The sequence below is a fragment of the Falco punctatus genome (assembly GCF_963210335.1).
Source record: "Falco punctatus genome assembly, chromosome: 3".
Classification (NCBI taxonomy): domain Eukaryota; kingdom Metazoa; phylum Chordata; class Aves; order Falconiformes; family Falconidae; genus Falco; species Falco punctatus.
In genome coordinates this window covers 116721478-116743389 of record NC_137582.1, presented here as the reverse complement: position 1 = coordinate 116743389, position 21912 = coordinate 116721478, and the positions used below count along the sequence as shown (strand labels likewise).

The 21912-nt window shown below is 44.7% G+C and overlaps 2 protein-coding genes across 11 annotated transcripts in view; one reads left to right on the top strand and one right to left on the bottom strand.

Moving 5' to 3' along the window:
* The first annotated feature begins 21 nt into the window (after nt 1-21).
* Nucleotides 22-21912, top strand: part of S100PBP (S100P binding protein) — a 27699-nt gene continuing 5808 nt past the window's right edge. The window contains exons 1-4 of one of the 9 annotated variants that reach the window (XM_080378426.1): nt 58-120; nt 1269-1303; nt 2347-3663; nt 3879-3976. In XM_080378426.1, the coding sequence (XP_080234552.1) occupies nt 2446-3663; nt 3879-3976 (1316 nt within the window). In that variant the 5' untranslated portion in view covers nt 58-120; nt 1269-1303; nt 2347-2445. The other 8 variants (XM_080378423.1, XM_080378427.1, XR_013926616.1 and 5 more) reach the window with 8 other exon arrangements.
* Nucleotides 15675-21912, bottom strand: part of FNDC5 (fibronectin type III domain containing 5) — a 21194-nt gene continuing 14956 nt past the window's right edge. For both annotated transcript variants that reach the window (XM_080378433.1, XM_080378434.1), the window contains 3 exons: nt 21799-21891; nt 18289-18422; nt 15675-17476 (listed from right to left, as the gene is read on the bottom strand). In XM_080378433.1, the coding sequence (XP_080234559.1) occupies nt 17435-17476; nt 18289-18422; nt 21799-21891 (269 nt within the window). In that variant the 3' untranslated portion in view covers nt 15675-17434. The remainder of the gene's footprint in view (nt 17477-18288; nt 18423-21798; nt 21892-21912) is intronic.

The following is a 21912-nucleotide window of genomic DNA, read 5'->3' as shown; positions in this document are numbered from 1 at the left end:
CGGTGCCTCGCGCACAGGGGGCGGGGCTGCCCACGCCGTTAAGATGGCGGCGGGTGAGCGCAGAGTGGCCAGTTCCGCCGATCGGCCTCGCGTAGGCCTCGACGGTTCATTTGACTTACTGTAGCTCTCTGTTTATTTATTTGGGGTTTTTTTTCCACTCCTCTTTCCGGGCCGGGGGCGTCCAGTGTCTGGCCTGGCCGGGGGGAGGGGGTGGGCCGGGCCCCTCCCTCGGGGCGGGGCCGTTGAGGTAGGGGCAGCCGTTAGGGCCAAGCCGGTAGCCGGCGCGAGTAGGCCCGTGACAGGGTGAGGTGAGGGAGCTGTGAAGGTGTAACGCTGGCGTTTGCCTTCGTGCTCTCGGGTGAGGTGGGAGCGGGATCCCCACGCCTCGAGATTTTGCTGGTTCGAAGAAGGCAACCCAGGCGGTGGGCAGACCTCGGCTGAGCGGGCTGGTGCCCTGTGATGGTCTTCTCTAGCAGGTGCCCCCTGCACTTCTCAGGGAGCAGATCCCACAGCAGTGGAGCCCTGCAGGCTTGCGAGATCTGTGTGTGGCTGCAGAGAGTGGATGAGGCAAGGTGGCCAGTCCACGAGCCTTGGCAGAGCTGTGTTTCTCAATAGCTTTGTATTTTGATCTCGTTATTTATTGGAACTGTGCTAGAAACCCACATAAAGCATGTGTAACTCTCCAAAGAGCCCTCCTTTGGCAGCCCCTGGTAGAATGGCCCATCCATGCTGGTGCTTTTGCAGCTGGGGGTGAGCTGGCTCCAGCTTGGTCTGACTGTACAAGCACCAGTGCTGGAATGAGGGACAGGGTGAGAGACTGGCAGCAGGTGGCCTTGGCGTACATCAGTTTGAGTGATTTCAACCCTTACAGAACGTTCCCTGGTATCAATCCTTGAACAGTCCACGAACCCAACACGCTACTACAGAAAATGGCAAGGGGCTCTGTCTGGGCTTATCAATCATCGATTGCATAGTTATCAGAGTCCAGAACCAGTTGATGTAGGGCTGAAGGTACAGACCCAGCGTAGGCTGCGGACAGTTGGCTTGGGAAGGTCACAGCAGTAAAGAAACAGTTTCCTTCTCTACAAGCTGAGCACGTGAACATCTCCAAATGTACTTTTTGGAAGCCAGTTCCAGCAAAAAGGCTTAAAACATTTGTTTCTCTTCCAAGTCTTTATCGGTTAGGAGCTGATTATCAGACTGCTTTACTCTGTAGGGCTAAATCTATGTTTAATTTATTCCTGTTTGTCTTTTGTTTCTCTTTGAAGCACTTGAGCAGTGGTGCTGAATTACAGAACTCCAGGCAAGTGCTATTTAGTGAGGACTGCTCATGACTCCATGTGTTCTTGTATAGGTACTATACGTACATAGCGGGTTCCTGAGGTATTTTCTTCCTTCAGTGTGGTTACAGCATTATTGTGAAAGTGCTTGCTTTTTTTATTATTAGGACAGAATAACAAAAGCAAGCAGCAGAACTGCCTGGGTTTTATTCCTGGAGTAGGTACACCCCCCACCACCTCTTTTTGAAAGCAGTAAGTAGTCAAAGCAACAGAAAGACGAAAGTTATTCCTTTAAATTTCTTGGCCAAAGAGGACAGGAAATACCTTTCCTTAGTCCAGATTCTCCTGCTGCGTGAGAGTCGAGTGCAGGGCTTTTAAGTCAAAAGATTCATGCTAGTGTGAGTCTTCACTAAGAGGAAAACAGGTTTTATTTGTGAATATCTTAAAACTATTGAATTTTATGGGAAGATTCTTTATCTTCTGATCTGTCATTATAATTTATGTTTTGTATGAGTGTGTTAGTGACTAATACAGTGCTGAATGTCCTCTTAGCTCCCTGACAGAGTTACTCTTCTGTTGCTCAGTTTTTCCTAACCCAAAAAAGACATTAGTATCTTTAAAGGATGGAGGTGGGGGTTGAGACACTTGTGAAGCTTTGTTTAATACCAAAAGCGTGCTCTGTACTTGAAATATAAGGTCGTAAAGAATGTAATTTGTACGTACTGTTATCTGGTGTTAGGGTGACTGATTTACAGCGGCTTTGGAGGAGATGGTACAGATTGTGTTGATGATTTGGGCTTGTATCAGTTGTGCTTGAGAAAGCCAAACAACCTTGTGCGTGAGAACGTTCATGGAATGAAGGACTGGTGGTTATTATATGTTGTTAAGACCTAAAATGGTCAGAGGTAACAGAGATCGAGGAGTTAAAACTGTTGTGCCTCAGCTAGTGGTTTGACCTTCCTTGTTATATTACTGCATCTTTGGAAAACAACTGAGTTTCTTTTATTTAGGATGTTGTTTTTGCTGGCGTGTTGGAGCTGACTCCCGCTGATTTCTTTTGTCAAAGGGCTGCTCAGAGGGCACCAGGATCAGATGAACTTCAGAACAGACTTCTAGAGCTGAAAGCAGCAGGCACAGGGTCACTGAGGCACAGGAAGACAGCAGCATGGATGACCAGTCCCCTCAGGCCTCTGGGCTTTGCCTTTGTCACGAATCTACACCTACTGTTTGTGATACTGTTCCCAGGGCCAAAAGGCTGTTGGATTCCGCAGAGCAGGTTCAGGTCATGCAGTCAGCTAAGAAAGCTTGTGTGTTGAGTCACCACTGTAGCATTCCAGATCCCTCAGAGAAACTGCTGCTCTCCTCCCCAGGTTCTGTGGGCTTTCAAGGGTCCCCTCATTTTCTGGATGATACTGGCCATGATGACCTTGTTGCCAGTCCTGCATCACAATACAACGATGTAGTAATTTCTCTAGATACAACCAGATGTTTTGATGATAGTGAGCCAGATGACTCCTTGTTGGAACCGTCAGACGGTGAAGAAGGGAATTCTCCTTTCAGTTACACTGAGGAAGAGATCCAGGAAATCTTGGCAGATGATTGCATGGAGTCTGAGCGGTACCTAACTAGAAAGAGCACTCTGAGCCAAAATGTAAATGGAGAGACTGAAAAGGGCGAGAGCAGCAGCTGTACTGGGGCATCAGTTATCAGTGAAGATGCAAAGGTAACCTCAGAGATCGCAGAGGAACCAGATGCACCTCTGCCCAGAGAGTGTTCTCCAGTCACTTCTGAGTGTCATCCTAGACTTGTGAATGAAAACACTACTTTGGATGACAACCATCTGCAGTCGCTCCAAGTAACTCGCATGCTGTCTGACCTTGACATTCAGGAGCTTCTGAGTCTTAGCCCATTTGATGCTGACTGTGTAGATCAGTCTCTGGAGGCCAATTATTGGGAGGAAGTTGAAAAAGAATTTTCAGAAGCAATCATAAGCGATTGCCTGGAGTATGATAAAGCTGCTACTAGCCGTGTTCTCGAAGAGTTGTTGGAGGGGCTGGAGTCTAATGGCCGGCAAAGCCTGGGTGTGGATTGCCAGGGAGAGACTCCCTTTACGAGCAGGGATGTGTCTAAGAGCAGGAATGAGTCTAATTTCTGTGGTGATCGTGTGGAAAGATGTGTGTCCTCTTCTGACCTTGCCTGTGGCCAGAGTACAGCTGATGAGAGTTCAGCACCTGAGTTGCCAAGGTGTCCCACACCATCTTCTGGGCCCAGAAACCAAGAACTTTCCAAAGCAGCAAAGATCTGTTTTTCAAGGAAATTGGACGCTCCAGAGGATGATCAAGGGGAATCTACAGAACCTGAACAGCCATCAAACACCATTAAAGTAAACACACATCTTAATTCTTGTAATTGAAATGTTTTTATTTCCATTCCTTTTGATTTGTGCTTGCAGTAATGTCCATATGCACACAGGTGTGCATTTTTACACAGTGAGGGAAGGTTTTTCAAGTGGGGGAAAGTGAGATTTTTATATTAAGCGAGACTTACATGGAATGATTTTTAAATTAGGTGTTAATCCCTTTTTCCTTACCTTTCTAGTTCAGTGATACAGCTGTAGGCCAGTTTGGGCAGGAAGAGACAATCGGTGGGAAGAAACCTGGCGAAGTTATTCCTGTGTCACAGGAGGAGGAAGAAAGGTAATTTCTTAGGAGCCTCTAAATGCCTTTGCACTTTGAAAAATATCCCAGCAGTTTCCTAAACCAGTTTGGTTAGTCATGTGCTGCTGGTTTCATCTTTTATTTTTTTCTTAAGGTGCACTGAAATAGAGGGGGAAGCACTTAATATTTTACCGTGTAAGATGCTGTAAGAGGAGGAAGAACATAGGGCTGATCCAAATTGGAAAGAAGGCTGCTAAGACAGTCCTGGGCAAGTGGTCTGCAGGGCAGAAGAAATGTTTGTGCTGTTTTGGCTTGTTGGCTCCTCTCCTCCTGGAGTGATTCCGGCAGATGGCAGCAGCCGAGCAGCTCCGGGTGCTGTGCAGGGGGGGTTGTCTGCTCTCACCCCTGCACTCCAGGGCCTGGAGTTGTCAGTTCAGTGGTTTGTCCCCGTGGCCGCTGCAGACTTGTGGCACTCAGATGTTCCGTGTGTTGCCGTTCCCAGTGTGGCCTCGAGTAAAGTGAAAAGCTGGTGGTTTTGAGGGCTCGCTGCAGGTTCCTGGCTTGTTAGTCAGGACAGGCACTTGCTGGTTCACTCAGCTGACACTCACTCCTACTTTGCTCTCAGTGTGTTACCTTTGCAGCTTTATTCGAATAAATACTTTTATGTTTGCAATCACAGAATAGTGCTGCAAGAAGTTCATGGCTGCAGTAGTCCTGCAGGACTTCTGCAAAGTCTTATGTAACCTAATTTGACAAATTGTCTAAAAAAATTAACACTGTCTTTTATTTTAAAAACTGAAACAACACCTATGCATTTTGGAAGCAGAACTTGAGCAAAAGGAACATTTATATTCAGTGTGCACATCCCTATGAAGAAAACTGTAGCTCCTCCACCTGGTAACCCCCGATGGGATGGGGTAAGACTGTCCTGGTAAGGAGGGCAGGGTGGAGGACAGTTATCCTAGCAGGAGGCCTGGCTTGCTGAACTTGTATTCTTTGATGTTTTGAACATCCTTGTTCAAAATAGGGAAATAAAAAGTGCCTGCTATACTTGCTAGCACTACCACCAGTGAGTTCCTGTACAGCAATCAGTCCTGTTCCAGGACTGGTTCAGATGAGTTTCACAATTTGGGATACCTGGGAAACATTATACAGGGGGCTTGCTGCTGTACATCAGGAATGCTGTGGAGGTTTAAAGTGAAGAGCAGCAATGGATATCAGCTGAAGAACAGTATCTGGCAGGTTGATGGGTAAACTGGGATGTTCTGAAGGGTAAAGAGTGTTCTGGTAGCTTCTAGAGGTGGCCTCCCACTGGGGTTATTCTGAGCGTTCATAAGCAATAATTGTCATTTCTTGAGAGTTATAAGAAACTGACAGTTTTGTGGCTCATTGCACGGAGCATGCACTTATCTGGGCAGCACGAACAGCTGCATAGCCACAGGGCTGCTTCCCAGAGTATGAATACAGCATAAGTAATGCAGAGGGGACTATGCAAGGAAAGCTAAAATGGCCTGTTTTCTCTTCCTTTCAAATTAAAAATGCAAGACGTATGTTCTGAGTCACAGAAAATCAGGCAGAAGCTCCAAATGAACAAGGCTGGTGAGTGAAATAGAGATCTATTTTGCCAGGGAAGAACATTGTCTGTGATGCACACAATTTGATTTTCCTATTAGTGCAAACCTCTCTTATTCCAAATAGCTGTAGGCTTGGAATTCAGCCTGACAGACAGCGTGGGCTTCCCCAGTTGTCACAGAAAAACCTCCTCAGTGGGCTGACTTTGACCCTGTGTAGTACTTCAGTGCACCTGGATCCGCAGCGGTATCTCATATATCGTTTGTGTAGGAGATGCAGAAATGCAGAGAGATCCCAAGAAATTCCTAAAGGAAAATTAGCAGGTTTCAGAGTCCTCAAGGGAATTCCCTTTGGGAAGCGGTAACTAATATATTGCTGCTACAGATCTTCAGCTCTGTTTTGTATTGCAAATCTCCTGGCATTTGTCTCATGGTAGTGCTTGACTTTGCTATCCCCTCTTTTACGTAATCTGTCTGTTCTTCCTTGTATCCTGTCTCCTGCTCCTTGCTCTTCTGTTGTCTGGGTGAATTACAGGCTGGCTACAGCAGAGGTTTTGTCTTATCACTTATCTGCATGGTATCTTGCACTTGTAGGCTATAAATACAACTTTCTTATATCTGTGTTGGGTGATTTTGTGCTGAAGGTTGCACTGGCTGGCACGTGTGCAATCTTTGAACACAGACTGGTTGGAAGAAATCTTTTTGTATTCAGAGTAAACTTTTCACATCTAGCCATCTCGAGTGAGCTGGGAGATGACCTATGGTTAGGGCTGTGCTTCCTCTCATTCTAGTTTCTAGAGGATATTAAATCTGAATAGATACATTTACTTGCAGCTTCCCATTGGAATCTAAATGCTGCTGAGGCTGTGTTGTAGCAGATGTAAAGATGAGATGCAATTTGAACATCTGCTTGGAAATGGGTGGCTGAAACTGATAATTGACCACAAGATTTCTGCCAGCTGACCATTTGTTAGCGTTCACACTTCATTATTACCCTTTATCCAACAGTAAATAGAATCATATCCTTCTTGATGAGATCCTCCTCGGCAATTCTGATGGGTAGTCTGTATCAGTCTACAGAAATAATGAGGCTCCTACTTTTATAACTGTGACTCTTGGCACTGTATGTCAGCACTCTGCTGCTTAGCTTTGTCTTCAGCAATGTGTGTAGCTGGATAGGCCCATTTTTAAGTGGGCAGGGGAAGGGCAAACTTAATAGAAAAAGCATTTCCCTCCGTAAACATAGCCTGCTCTTAGTTTCCACCCAAACATCTGTACTTCAGGAGCTCTGCTTTCATAGGTCATTAACATTGCGGTTGTGCATAGGGATAGTGCTCGTGCCACCTGCTGCTCAGACATATATCCTCATGTTATTTTGAGCGGGATCACTCTTGGCAGAATTATGCACCCCCGGGTACCTGGGAACCTGGGGTGGTTCCTGTCTGACCTCCAGCCACTGCTTTCTCTGAGTGCTCCTGCTAGCAGGACTCCACCAGCAGTTCTCGTTGAGGCTTGATTTGTTTGGTAAAGGTTTATGATGCTTAGCAATTTTGTTAGACTTCTTACAACCTGGGAGAAACCTGAGAAATTATTTTCTTGGATCCCTCTTGAATCAAAGGGAGGAGGAGGAGGAGGAGGAAATACCTTACAAAGAGTCACAGACCATCTGGTCTTACTGTAATAACAAAGATTGATATCTTTAAAAAACCAGACACACTAGGTTTAAGGTGATGGAAGGGGAGACTAGTGTAAGGGAACATAAGGAGAAACAAATCTGTGAAATACAAATGAGTGCTGCGCTAGCAGATTCTGCCTTGAAAGTCTGATCTGTGGATTGGTACTGTGCTGGCTGAGGAAAAACTTTAATCTTGAAACAGTTTTTACCTGCCCGAAATAATTTTGCTTGAATGGAAAGTGTTCAGGGAAGGTACAGGATTTGGGCTGTGCTGACATAAAGGAGGAATTAAATTTATGGCTGAGCCTAGGAGGGCTTCAAATTTGCTTTCACTTCAAAGCAAATGAAATCCACCTACGAATGCTAAATTGTAAGAGGGATGTGAAATTGGGTTTGGAGTAGGGGATGGGGTAGGAACTGATAAAGCAGATTGCAAGGAGGCTTATGGCGAGGGCAGTGGTGGGAGGAGTTGGCTGTTCTTAGCGGAGTGTGATACTCCCTGGTCCCCAGGACTGGTCCAGGGTCTTCTCTAGTGGCAAATCACATGTTTTTGCTGAGATAATCAGGGCTCCTGGTTTCTAAATGAGGGTGGAACTTCCTGGAAAATCTCATCCTAAATGTGTATGGTCTCAGCTGTTGGGGAAGGAGGGAGAATGGACTGTACCTGAGGAGAAGGAAATTGAAATGTTTTAAACTGAACTGCCATGGAACAGAACTGATTTAGGGTGTCATTGTCTCCTTTCCCCATGTGTAATGGCCGTAAGGATTCTTAGTCTGAGCCCCGGGTTAGATAGTTAGGTGAGGCACTGAGATAACAGCTCTCTCCAAATACTTGACGGGGTTAGTCTGCTCCTGCGACTTTGCCTCTTGTGGAGGAGCTCAAACCTCTTACTGGTGTGAAGTACTCATGAGTCATGGTGGTAGTTTGCACAACTTCTTGTCTTCCCTCAGGTGTAGGGGTGAAGGGTGCACCCCTGGCAGTAGGAAATGACACCCCTCTTTCTATGACCCATTTTGACTGGGACTCAGAATGGCAGGGGAGGGGAACTTAACTGTAGGAAGGCTAAGCATTTGTGGAAAGTTGTGATTTCTTCTAGTCAGACACACATCTTGCATCAACTTATTGCAGACAATGTGGACTGTTGTGCGATGGTGAGAGTTTGCCTTTTGTTGGCTGTCTTGGAGTGCTTCCCTCCTTCCTAAACAATGCAGCCCCAAAAGGTGGATTTTTCAAGAACACTTCTGAAATCTCTTCTAGAAGTATCTTTTTTTTTTTTTTTTTTGACAAGAAGTTATTCCTTTGGGTAAATAAAAGCTGATACAGCAGTTTATGAAGGAGACTTGGATTTGCTCAAGAAACGTTATGTTCCCTGGAAAGGAAGAAGTGTTATGCAGAGCCATGATTCACATTAATCACATGACTGCAGTGGCAGGATGGAAAAAACTTTGAGTTTCGACTGGGCAAGGACACACACTGTTCTGTACCGAGAGAATCTTGAAACAGTGGAGTCCAGCAGGGGCATTATTCCAGGGAAGTTGCCTTCCACTAAGCTGTAGGACTTATCCTGAGCAAGCAGAAGGGCAAATGGTACGGCAAGGTTGGGGGTTGTTTCTTATGGTTTTGTAAGTATGGTTGTTTCATATTTTGTGATAAGAATTCAAGGATTCTTGCATTCTGCTGAGCTGTCTCTTGCCAAGGATTTGCTGTGCGAGGCCTTCAGATCTACTCTTCTGGGTAGAGGTGCCTGTTCTGCGTACACAGTAACACTGGCTGTAAGGTAGTAGTACTGGAGCGCCTGAGTAATGAGTAAAAGTTTGGATCTCCGTGACCCCTGTAACTCTGACCTAGAAGACCTCTAGGGAGCAGCCTGCATGATCCAGTCACAGCATAGCTTTTCTGAGCTTTACGATAAATATACGTTGAGTGTAACAGAGGTATCTCTTCTCCAGCTATTGGCACAAACAAGTTGCTTTGCTGGCTTGAGACCTGTGTGGTCACTAGCTGCTCTTGCTGAGCAACTGCTGTAGAAATGAAAGTCTTGGTGTTGTGGATGTGACAACCCAGATGCTTCTTCTCCAAACGCTTTTGATAGTGGGAATGACCCCTGTGGTTGTTCATGTTCCTTCAGATGGGTCTGCAGTTTATAAATGCTATTTCCTGAGTTATGCTGATGCCTGTGCACAAATAAGAAAAAAATAAGGTAGCAGAGTTGTTTTTTTCAAAATGCAGAAGGGGTAAAGCAACCTCTAATGATGTGGAAAAGCTTTGTAACACTCCAAGGCCTGCAGAGATAACCAAGCTTATTGAAATGTAATTTGTTTTTTAATCTTACTCCTATAAGACTGCTTAAAGTTTATGGCGTTTTGTCTTGTTACTTCAGAACGTGCTTAGACGTAGCAAATGAGAGTATTTAATGTGTGTACAGCACTTTGTGAGGAAAATTTCCTTCTTGTAAACTGCTGTGTAGTCAAGCCTTCAGCCTTCTCTGCTGGGCCAGGGAGAAAGCGCTTTGCAAAGAGGGTAATAAAGCACAAGGCAGTGTTCCTGAAAGGACAGTCTTTTAAACTTCCACGTTGTCACTTACAAGGTGCCTTCTTACAATGTGGTTTCCCTTTTAAAACTTCGTAACAAGAAAATTAGGTACCAGCTGCAAGCCCCAAGGAATGAGGAAGGCTTTTTCCAAGAAGATGCTGTTCCAGCTGCGCATACACTTCTCTTGTGTGTGTTTTAACTGTTTTACTTACTTTTGCAGCAATTACCCAAGGTCCAACAGGAAACCTACCCAAAGGTTCAGCTTTACACATGGGTGAGCAAGAACTTGGCCAGACACCACTATTTCCAGAGCATTCCTGACCACTTCCACCATAGCCCTGTCACAGCCTTTCCTAATGTTTGATTTTGCAGCTGAGAGACTGTGCTGGTCCTTCTGCATTTAGAGTTGGTTTTAATTGTTCTGGTTTTGAGTGGTTTGTATTTTGATAAGTTGTTTCATGATCTGTTTTTAATAAGGCCAATGGAAGTTTCTATGTTTTAGAAACATTTGGAACTGGTTTTGAAATGCAATTTAAATGTGATCTGGTTTGTGTAGGTAACTTCTATGTTTTGCATCAGTGTTACCCTCTGAAAACAACCTCCTTTCAAAGCAGGTAACAAATGTAGTTGGTGTTCAAGAGGCAAGATTGCATGTTGGATGTGAAGATGTCATAATACTTCAGTGACGGAAACTAGAAAATGTGCTTTGAAGTGGAAAAACCTTCTTTAAAGCCTGCTCCTAAGCCTTGGCATTAAATCTCCTATGGTGATTGCAATCCCTTTGAGTAACACTGAAGTTTTAAATTGTGAAAACAGCTTGTGGCTCCTGTGCCCCTCCATTTGACAGACTTGTGTTCGTTTACTATAAACTCAGGAGCAGCTGTTGATTTACCTGGTTTGGTTATGTCTTGCCTTGTTGTTCTTCCTGTCCCTGAAAAAGTTTGCCTTTTTTGATTGTTTTTACTTGCTTAATTTGTAACTTTTCTTGTAAAAACATTTAATGAGATTTAGGCTTCAGTTTATAAACATTTTGCACCTGTTAGATGTCCTTTTCCTTTCTGCTGTGTTATTGTGAGGCTGCCCTCTTTCACTTGCCTGCTTTCTGAACTGCCCAGAAGAGTGTGACCTCGTGTTTATTTAAGCTACACAATCCAACAGCAACTGCTGGCCTCTGTGCTGCTTTCATCTCCTTCCCTAACAAATTGATTTGGAGGATGTATAGAACAGAGAGATGGGTTGATCTTCTGCAAAATGCTCTTCCCAGGGGTGCTAGCAGGGCCTGCACAAGCCTTAGGAGCCCTTTAGGTGTTTGTAGGTGGAGTTCAGGGAGAAAAATAGGTTTATTCATGGAGGAAATTGTACTATATTTTTATTATATTATTTTGAATTTTTTTGGTGACACTTTTGGCTAATGTGATCTTGAAATAAAACTTAGGTAACAGTACTCATGTTTTTCAGTGTCGCGTTCATAGATTTTATTATTTTGCCCTTGTGCAGCACCTTTCAAATCCAAAATGGGAGTGGAGGAAGTGGCTTTAAAAAGCAAAGTTTGTCATTGTCCTAGATGTGCAGTGACTGAGGCACAGAGAATCAAAGTAATTTGTCCAAAGGATAAGCAGCGGAGCTTGGAACAGAGCCTGGCATTGCCTGACTGCACTAACTCCGAGATAATACCGCCTCCATTAACAAAGTAATCCATATACAGCAATTCTGTGGGGCAGGGGATGTCTTTTTTTTTCTTTTTTTTTTTTTTTTCTGGGTTGTACAGGCATGGGTGGTGCGTGCCCAGTGTTAGGGCTTTGTGTCAATAACTGATCCTCTCCAGTTGATAACCGTCTTCTTAATGCCAGCGTGGCCTCTCAAGTGACTTTTACTGCTGTCAATTTTGTTCACAGGGCGCACAGAAAGAGAAGGCGACATCCGTTGGCAGCTGTTGAATGGGAAGTTGGGGGGGTTATTCCATGGTGGCTGTTGTCTTTTAAAGCAGTGAATCCCACATAGTAAGTTGAAGAGACTTCTCTGAAAAAGGAGTAATTGTGCTCTTGGTGGCAGTTTCATGTGGCCATCATATCTGTAAAGTCCACCTTCTCTTAACACGTAATGAAGGAAGACTTTTGCTTCATGTCTCCTTGTTCCAGGCATTGTGAGAAGGCAACGGGGCTAGCAGGAGCCTGGCTGCCGAGCCTGTTCCCCACCCCTCTGCAAAAGCAGACTGGCTTGTCTGCTGCAGGGTTTATCTGATATTAAACGAACAGACTGGCTCTTGGGAGGCCCTGAAGTAATGCAGGCCTGGCGGCAGCTGTTGCAGTCACATACTGCTGGGATAGCGAAGCTCCGTCTCAGCCAGTGATCGATGGTCGCTGCTGATCAGCGATGATAGAACGGGGCAGGAACAGAGCGGCAGGAAGACCACAGGCAATCTGCTGCCTTTGCTCTGCATGCTGAGGTGTTGCCTTTTATGTGCTCAGAGATTTCCATGCTAGCTGTCTTCATTTTGTTACATATCTCTTTATGAGATTATTAAGTGATGCATATCAGTCAGGATGTTATTTATATTATCCTTCTCTTAAAGCAGGCATTCTGTTGCCAGTTCAGCCATGCTGAGAAAATGATATTATTCTGAACAGGCAGCACCTTACCATGACAGCGGGATGATGGTGTCTGTACGTGTGCTGTGTCCAAGACTAGCTTCCCTGTGCTGGAGGACCTCGGGCAGAAGCGGGTACCTCCTCCAGAATGTGTGTTTTGTGGTCTTTGTGAATGTAAATCTTTCACAGGAATGAACACTGCCATGGAGCAGCTCTGCGCTTTGTAAAGACTTTAGGCTTCTGGGCAGCCTCATTGCTGAAGATTTCATTCTTTGACATTGCAACTGTAATTAATATATGCTGAATGGTAGAGATACTGCGAGGGGAGGGAGAGATTGTGTGTTAAGCCTTTGTGGAAGGACATACTGCATGTTTGCTGCTAGACTGTAGCCAAGGGCTCCATCTACGATTCTTGCTGTAGTAGAATCCAGCAATATCAGATAAGACTGGAGGAAATGGGTTTGTGCAAGCCCTGTGTGAGCTCTGTGATGAAATGTCTTAAAATTAAAAATTTAATAACATTCATCAATGTATCGCAGTCTAACAGCAGCAGCAGCTAGAAAACAATGAGACTGAAATTAAAACTACTGTGGTTTTCTTTTTCCTGCCATCCTCTCAAAAGCTAACCAACTCTTTCCTACTTTTGTGCTATAAGGTAATGCTAAATGGGAGGAAGAAATTACGTCCTGAAATCTGAAACAGTGGAAGCCGATAATATCCTCCCTTTGGTTTGAGAGAATGTCTAGTACCATGCTGCTTGCATCTTCTGCAGAACGGGTCTGGATGGTATAAATAGATTATATTTAGCAGTTGGTGGCACTAAATGTGGGGGGTTTTGTCAGTTAAAAAGGACAGCGATGTGCTGTGAAGTGTCAAATGGCATCGTGGGGCTATGTCATTATTGCCACTCAATGGCTCCGCATCCAATGTGTTCAGATTGCAAAGAAAAAGATGGCTTTTCTGGCTGCCAGCTTTGCTGACTCCATCTGGGATCTAAAATTCAAGCTGTGTCTTTCCTGGCTCTGTCGCTAATAATAAAGATTCTTCATTTGGAACTTGGTTAAACAAAATTGATGCTGGTGCATGAGCTGAAAGAGAATCCAGCTCGCTTTCCTCGAGATGTGTGGGCTAAAGCACCAACAAGTAGGAACATAATAATTTTAATCTATAGGGTCATCAGACAATTTAATAGACACCAGATTTTTGGAGGAAACAGAAGATACTTTAGCATAAATAGCGTGTTGATCATACAGCTTTTTAACAAATGCTAGAAAGCTGATTGAATTTGGTCAGCTAGGCTTCTGCTTCCAGACTAGCCAGTAATAGCTCATTACATGTCGTTAGGAAGCTTTTCTGCAAATGTGGGGAAATTACATTTGGTATAACATATGGTATAATCTTCAACTCTCTCCTTGGGAAGTGAAGTCTGACTACTCAGTCAATGGATTGCCATATTTTTATCAGCAAAATGGATGCGCAGCTGTGACATACACTTTTGAGTGATGTAACCTTTAATGTCTTTGGCAAATACTGGCATTAGCAGTCTGTTCCTCTCCATTTACATCTCCTCCAGAAAGTTATTACCAGCTGAGATTATACTAACACTTTCTGTCGTGTAGGTGTTTCCTCCTCTGATGCCATTGAACTGTCAGGGGATAAAATGCCTAATGTTCTCGTCTTCCTCCGAGGAGACGGAGAACAGAGCTGGTGCTGCTGCTTGTTGTACGGGGGGAGGTGGTGCGAAATGTATGATGCTGTGTGTTGTCAGTTGGAAGGACACGCTGTGCAGGATTGTTTGCTCCACACCACCTCCTGTGGCTCCATTTTACTAAACTCGTGGGGGAGGAATACATTGGCTAAATTTTACTTGTAGGCATAATATTACAGTGCTTGAAAGGATGAAGGCAAGTGGTGCTTCACTTGAAACACGCGCTGCGTGTATATGGGCAAAGGGTTGTGTTTTCAGCTCCTTGCTCCTTCTTGTGCCCATCGTCTCTGCTCAGTGATTTTTTGGAAATCAACAGGATTAGTCCCCCAGGGGCTGCACGGCGTCGGCGGAGCTGGCTGAAGGAATGCTTTCCTTTGCTTTTGGCATCAGCAGGGTCTCAGTTCATGCAGGGCTCTCTGGGACACCTGGCATGCCAGCTCCTTCCCACTTACTGAATTTTAGTATTTATTGAAACCTCCTTTTCCTAGCTCCTGCCTCCCAACAACCGGTCAAAATCAGCAGTCAGGCGAAAACAGGCAGGGGAATGGGGGTGGTCTTCAGGGTGTCTTCCTCTGTGGCTCAACATGACTTTCCTCAGCACCGTCTTAGGGGTATTTTTTTCTCGATGTCTTCCCTTTATTTACTGTAAAACACCTCAGGAGTATCTTTTGGCAACAGTTGATGAGACTGAGGTATCTATTCTAAAGATGGGCTCAGTCCCAGAGATTTAATGGTTTCTGACTGATGGGTTACAGTGAAAGCTGATACTGAAACAGCAGTTAAAGCTTTGATGTTGATGACCCTCGGAAAAGTAGGATCTGACGTAACTAATTCTTCTGCTGTAATGGGAAACACCTTTTCCTAAAGTGTGGGCTTACTGCATCACTTCAGAATTACTGAAAACATTTCCTTTAAGAGAATCACTTTGCTTGGAGTCCCTCTCCGATGAGTTGAGTTGCTGCCAGCCTACATTTGTTTCTTATTACTAATAGCATTATTACCTTAATTTTAAAGCCTGCGAATGCTTAACTCTGTGCAAATGCTGATGTTTTACATTTTAATTATTTTCTACCAGACAAGGAGCGAGCACATCTCTGTTAGGAAAGAAATAGTTTAAACCTGTCACTAGAGAACAACAACAGTTACTGCAAGAAAGGGGATATGGTGGGAACTCCCAGGGACAACTGTCTTTAAAAACAGAGGCTCAACCCTCTACACCCCAAACCTGCCAAATTACCAGGCTGAATTTCCTCACTAGCAGGCTTCTGAGGGCTGCTTGCTTGGCTGTCTGCTCTAGGATTATGAGAGAGCATCTCCCTTATCATTTTGCACATGCTGTACCATCTGTCCTAAATCTCTCTTTATAGGGGTATGGATTCCAACTGACATTTCTTTCTTAGGAGATAACAGACCTATCTGAAGAATCTTGCTAGGTATGGCTGTAGAGCTATTTATGTTGCAAGTCTTCCCCCCGCCCCCCCCCCCCCCCCCCCTTGTCGTGCAGCCAGAGTGAACTCTGGTGAACCCAGACACTGAGAAAACATTTTATGCTGTTAGTCACTGGGAAGTCACAGAGAAAACCCCCCTGTTCTATTGTGTGTGTTAATGAGATATTGCATAGATGAAATATTACTACATTCAGACTTACAAGGACACAGGAGATGCCTTTAATCTTTTATTGTACATTATAAAATGTTTATTGCTCTGTCTGTATCAGAGGTGTTGACCTCTCCCTCTTGGTGATGGAGGAGTATGTTCTGGCAAAGGATCCACTGAAGAGACCTTTGGGGTTGGCCTGCCTTCTGAAACCAGCACAAGGGAAGCCCTGGCTTGTTCACCAACGCATCTCAAGCAGACTTACTAGTGCCTTTCGCATCAACTCTTTTGGAAAGGCTGGTGGCAGTGGAAGAGGAGAGATGGCTGAACTCTGTTACTACCAGCCCGTTTCTTTGCAGGGACTCTTAAACCAGGCTCATCTGAGTGCAGGTTAGTTGTAACGAGATTAAAACCTTACTCAGGCCAACCTGTCCTGGTATTTGATGGAATAAGTAGGATCTTGCCTCATCCCCTAGTGCATATGGAGTGGTCATGTGGAGTAATTACATAAGTACAGCTACCCCATGGCACACTGCAAAGAGTACATTTTTCCGTGTGATGGACTTGGATCTACCAGTTTCCAGAGCACCAGCAATCCCAGGGATCCTGTCAGCCTACAAACATCAAGCACTTAATAAAAGAGAGGAGAACCCCAGCCCCTTTCCCATTCACTGTCATCCTTTTGCTGGAGGATTGCCTCCGGCAGATACCTGACATTACAACGTCACAAAAATAGTGCAGACAGGACGTGTAGGGAGAACCAGACCTTCCCACAGGAATCCTACTAAAAGAAGCAATTTAAGAACTTAAGCCCTCAGAAAAAGGTCCCTTAGGCAAGAGCCTTTCACAATAAATAGCTATTGCCACTGGAGACCTTGCATAGCAACCGGTATCATGAGTTTTTTTCTTTTTTTTTTTTTTTTTCTTTTTCTTTTTTTGCTGACTGGCTACATTTTTATGGACCTTTTATCACACTGGTGGTGGACTCAGGCCCAGCTGAAAATAGTGTGAAGAAAATGGTTGAAATTATCCTGGAAGCTAAATAACAGCTTCTGGTGTCCCCTCATGTTGGTCTGTGCCTCAGTGTTCGGCGTGCCCCGATTACCTGAGGTGAAGAGCACCAGTGAGAGATAGGAGAGACAGCAACGGTGTCAAGAGACGTGCTGCAGCCTAACTGGAGAACAACCAGGGAAGTTCTTGCAGTAGGAATGGAAACTGGGGTATGCTTTTTTTTTTTTTTCCTGGTTTTGTTTTAAAAACCCACCTGCAAGACGTGTTACACGACACACATCAATGGAACAAAGCAAGCCGAGAGCACACAGCAGCCAAAATCTGGTTGCTCGTCGTGTCTGTGATGAGCTTTCCTCCTTTCTTGCTTGGAGAGGAGTGACAGTGACTGATGCCTGAGCTCATGTTAATACTGTCAAGATGGAGTGACAGTGAGACAAAATAAAGATACAACAAAACCTTGTACATTTCCAAAGACAGGAAAATTGTTCCAGAAGACGGAGTGTGAGGGTGGAGAGGAGTGCGTGAGAAGTTGCTTCAGCCCAGGTGATTCGTGAGTCCGGTACAGGATCACCGGCAGCAGCTGTCTCACTAATGCTTTTCCATCTTAATTGTTTGGGTTTCAGGGTTTTTTGCAGGATTTTTTCTTTCTGGCCAGATGTTTTGCAGAACATGGACAAGGAGGTGCATGCCAGCAAGTGACAATCGCTAGGTCTCTTTTCAAATTGCTCCAACAATATTTCACCTCCCTAGTCATCAAGGCTCAGAGGCAGAAAGTGAGAGTGAGGAATGGAGTCCATCTATCAGATGGCAGGCTGTCATGCTTCAATGATATTCACTGAGGGCTTGTTTTTTGGAAACTAGGAGAGAAGAGGAGACAAAGGAAGAAAGGATGTATAGGAGTTGCTAGAGAGGGGAAAAAACCCACATCAGAGATCAGTGCAGCGTGCTGGTCAGTTTTTGGTTTTGGAAAAGTTCTTGTTCCCATCCCCTCAGGATAACGAAAGACGGCCAGAGCTGAGGCTTTAGGGTGGCATGGTTCAGCACTACCTGCTTCTGAATGAGCATGAATTAGCGGACTGTTTCAAACAATAAGTAAATGTGAAGTGGTGGGGATGTGCCAGAGTGCAAATTGTGAATAGAAACACAAGAAAGTTAATTGAAATAAGTTGGTACAAATTATAGGCTTGAGTCTGCTTACATTATGAATATGTCATACCTTTAACATCATGGGTATTACCAGCCATGCTCCTGCTGATCAGCTCATCAGTTAATTGCAAGAGTAATACCCTCTTTACCACATGCCACCCAAGGGGGCCGCTGGGCGAGTAGGGACCCAAGCAGCTCAAGGACTGCAGCATCGCTCAGTGCATTTTTCCTCCAAAGATGTTCAGGTATTCCAGAAATATGGATTGTAATCTGTTTTACTGATGGATGTGCAGGCTAATCCAGAGGTGGGAGTGAGGTGCTGGTGCTGTGATGCATCTGGGAGGCTCAGACCACTAGTGAAGCCGTGGTACTGGCACGTGTGGATGTGAAGGGATGTTTCCTTTCTGCATCCTAGCTGGAGGGAGGATGTTTAACGGAGTCTACTTTTGGGGTGATTTAGCTGAGGCCCAGCTGGAAGTTGATTGTCTGCCCTGTCCCCCACTGTGTGCCAGCAACATCTCACCTTGCTGCGAAGGAGCCCTCCGCTCTGGTGCTCGGGAGTGCTGTTCTCCGAGGCGCTCTTGACTTTCTCCTTGCTGTTATTTGGCTCGTTATCTTTGATGATATCGTACTGTCTGCAAAACAGGGCGATCACCCCTAACAGGAAAAAGCATTAGTGATCACACAAAGGAGCTCAGCCCCTGGAGCCTGCAGAGATCAGAGATCCCTTGCTTGCCAGCCGGCTTTGTGCCTTCTGGTAGAGATCTCAGCGGCATTTACAATTGCTCCTAAAGATCGTTTTCTAACACAGCTAGTCAGCCCTCTGGCTGTTTCCTTCTCGATGCTTAATTTAATGCTAAACTAGTTAGACAGAAGGACAGAAGATTAATTATATTCCAACTTCCCTGTCATTAAATGGGACAAGTGTTTTAAGCCTACGTTTGGATAGTGATCAACACTAACTGTGTAGTTAAATGGGATCTTTGCTTTGCAAACACAGGAGCACCTGGAATTTTTGGTTGGTGAAAATGTGTCCTCTGATCTTTTTCCTCTGGGGTGAAGAGAACGGGCTGGAGCTGGCAAATGAGAGGCAGGTACCGTACCTGCTTGTACAAGCCAGGGCCTTTTGAGCAGCAGGACAACATCTGCAAATATGCAACAGTGACGGCAGCAAAAGCTGCCAGTGGAAATTTCCTCCCACACACAGAGGCACATGAGAAAAGCAGGGGCAGCCATGACACGTAAGACGACTGCAGATGTCTTTCTCGGAAGATTTTATGTGACGTTTTGACCAAATAACTTCTCTGCCTGCAGATTCCAAACATAGAGGTTAAGCAGTCCCAGGCAGATGCTGCTTCTCCCTTACTGGAAAATATTCCAGCTCCCCTAATAGCAAAACATATGTAAAGCTCTCACCAGCTCATCACAAACTGCTTTATAAAGTGAGGTGTTATGGCAGCTGCCCCCAGGTGTTACTGATAAACACAGTGGTCCAAATTCTTCCTTGTGTATGTGAACAAATGGCTGATCCTCGGAGGACAGGTTAACATCTGCCACAGTTATGCCTTCTGTGATTTCTGATGGTAAAACTGAGGCATAAAGAAGCAAAGTGCTGTGAACAATACCAAAAATACAGCACGAGAGCTCGGGTCTTGTCTCAGTTCAGAGCCTGGGGCACTGACTGGTTCCAGTTCACATTTGCTAAAACATCATCATTTGTTCAGGTTATGGCCAGGGCAGGTTAAGAGCTAGAAAGGGATTTTTATATATTGTGACTTTGTGAAGAACCCACTAGATGTAGAGAGATTTTCCCTCCACCCACTTCCCTTTTTTAATGTAAGTCATATGTCTAGAAGGGAAACTGTGGTATTAGCGACTTCTGACACTGATCCGAGTTTTAGGTTATACTAACTGGGAGCTGAATCGGTTGTTCAGTTGCTTCATGTAATTATTAATGATTTTTACCAGCAGGGCATTTGAATTTGTATGCGCACGACTAAAACTTGACATAAATGCTGAAAAACTCATAGACTAGAGATTTTGGAAACATTTTAGTTGAGGTTTTCATTTAGTTATCATCTTTAGCAATAATTACTGTCCAGTCTCTGGAAATGCAAGTAATATATGGTAAACTCAGGACCTGAGAGGGCAAAAAAATATTATAAATGGATCTGATTCTGTGTCAGCTGGATTCACAGTTGGAATCGCACTGGATTCTGACTGCAGAACTGTACAGGACATAGTTAATTCCTCCATCCCCCTCTTTCGAGACAGGTCTGAGATCAGTGACTGGTTTCCTCTTCATATCTCTCCCTGGAGATATATTGCCTCAGCAGACTCTAGTATAAATGGGCTGAATCTTCTGTTGGAGTAAACTGATGCATCCCCTATCAAGTCAGGATTGTTATTTACAGCAGCAGAGAGGACAGACCACCACCTTTAGGGGCCACATCGTTTCAGTGGTGAGCATAACGTTAAGTTGCCGGAGCCGATAGCCACTCAGTGCTATTGTGGTTCAGTTTTCTGACCCAGGAAAATTCTGTGTGTGGGAAAGTGGTTTCACTGAGACAAGAGGCCTAAATACAGAGCGATAAAGGTTGTCTTTTACGGATCATAGATTTACCATAGTGCTAATTTCCCTTCCTGCCAATTTCCTTGGGTCACCTGAACCATCCCCCCTTGGGTAATGTGCTCTGTAAATGTGCTTTCATTAATGTTTGACACAGCTGACTGGCAGCCAGGGGACGCTGGGGCTCTAAACAGAAATCGAACATGTGCAAACTTTACTTCCCATTAACTCATGCGTGTAATTTCCAAACTGAACAAGCTGAGAGGCTGGCTAAGGCCACTTCAGACCTTCTAAGCAGACAGAGCAGGAGTCAGAGGCATTTTCCTCTCCATGTTTACTAGCATCAAACATACGAGCAAGATCTACCCTAGGTACGTTTTGCTGTAAGCTCTGTTGAAATGTGATCCCAAACTCATGTTGGAAAACTCTTGCTTCTCTTTGGAAATCTAATTTATATATTTGTATTTATTACAGGAAGACGTAGTGAGGGATCTTCATAATGAAGTAGCACATTGATCTGGTGCTCCGTTCATGTATGTGCCTACCTGTATCCATCACATCCCACAGCAAAGTGGCCCTGGGATGATTTTACTGTACTTTCCAGAGCACTGGGTGCTCGCAGCTGCAGCTGGGCCTGTGGGCTTGCTTGTAAAATCATATACTACAGTAGCCGTCTTGTAGCAGAACCTCCGCTTGGATTAAAAAGATTAGTGGCTGCAAGGTGGAAGGAGGACGAGGGGGGCATTTCAAAGGATTGCTGAAAGTTTGGCTCCAAAGCACTCTTGGGGACAACAGCTTTCAGCTAACGCTAGTCCTTCCTCCTCCCCCCGTCCCAAGCTCATGTAGACTTTTCCTTCCTTTTGGTTAATGTATTTCTGCTATTGTCCCTCCTCTTCCTACTAAATACTATTCTTTGTATTTTAATAGTAGGTGTTGAGAGGATCTGGGTTTATTGGTGTTTTGATGTTTGGGGCTATTTGTTCTTTCCACGCTTCCATTATTTTAATTGATTCTGAAGTGGGTTTTAGTGTATATGTAATAGTGAGTGTTGAGAGTGAGACTCTTCAAGTGCTGTTTTGCATGAGAGTTGGAGTCATATAATAGCCAGATAATTACAGTGACCTGTATCATTTGAAGGGCTCGAGGCATCCTGTTGGGAGGCTGAGGGCATTACCATCAGTGCATTCTGGAAAAATTGAGATTACAGGATTAGCCATGGGAAATTAGGCAATTGGTTCATCAAGTCCATTACCTACTTCCTGCTGGAGCAGATCAGACCACTGATTCACCTGCTTTTGGCACTGCCCCACTTGTGATGCTGCAGAGGGAACTGAGGTGCCCTTACAGCTGAATTTACGGGAGGAAGGGTTTTTCTTTTCAGGTCTTCCATGATTACACATGCAAACCGAGCAAGCCAGCGGTCTCTAGGATATTACATGCTTTTGACAGAAAGGTTGAACTGACCTGCCCACATAAACAACACCACAACAATGATGAGAATTTCCCCTGCTCGTAGCTGTTGGTTCTTCTTCGCCATCTCCTTCATTGTCACCTCATCTGCACAAGGGGAAAGAGACA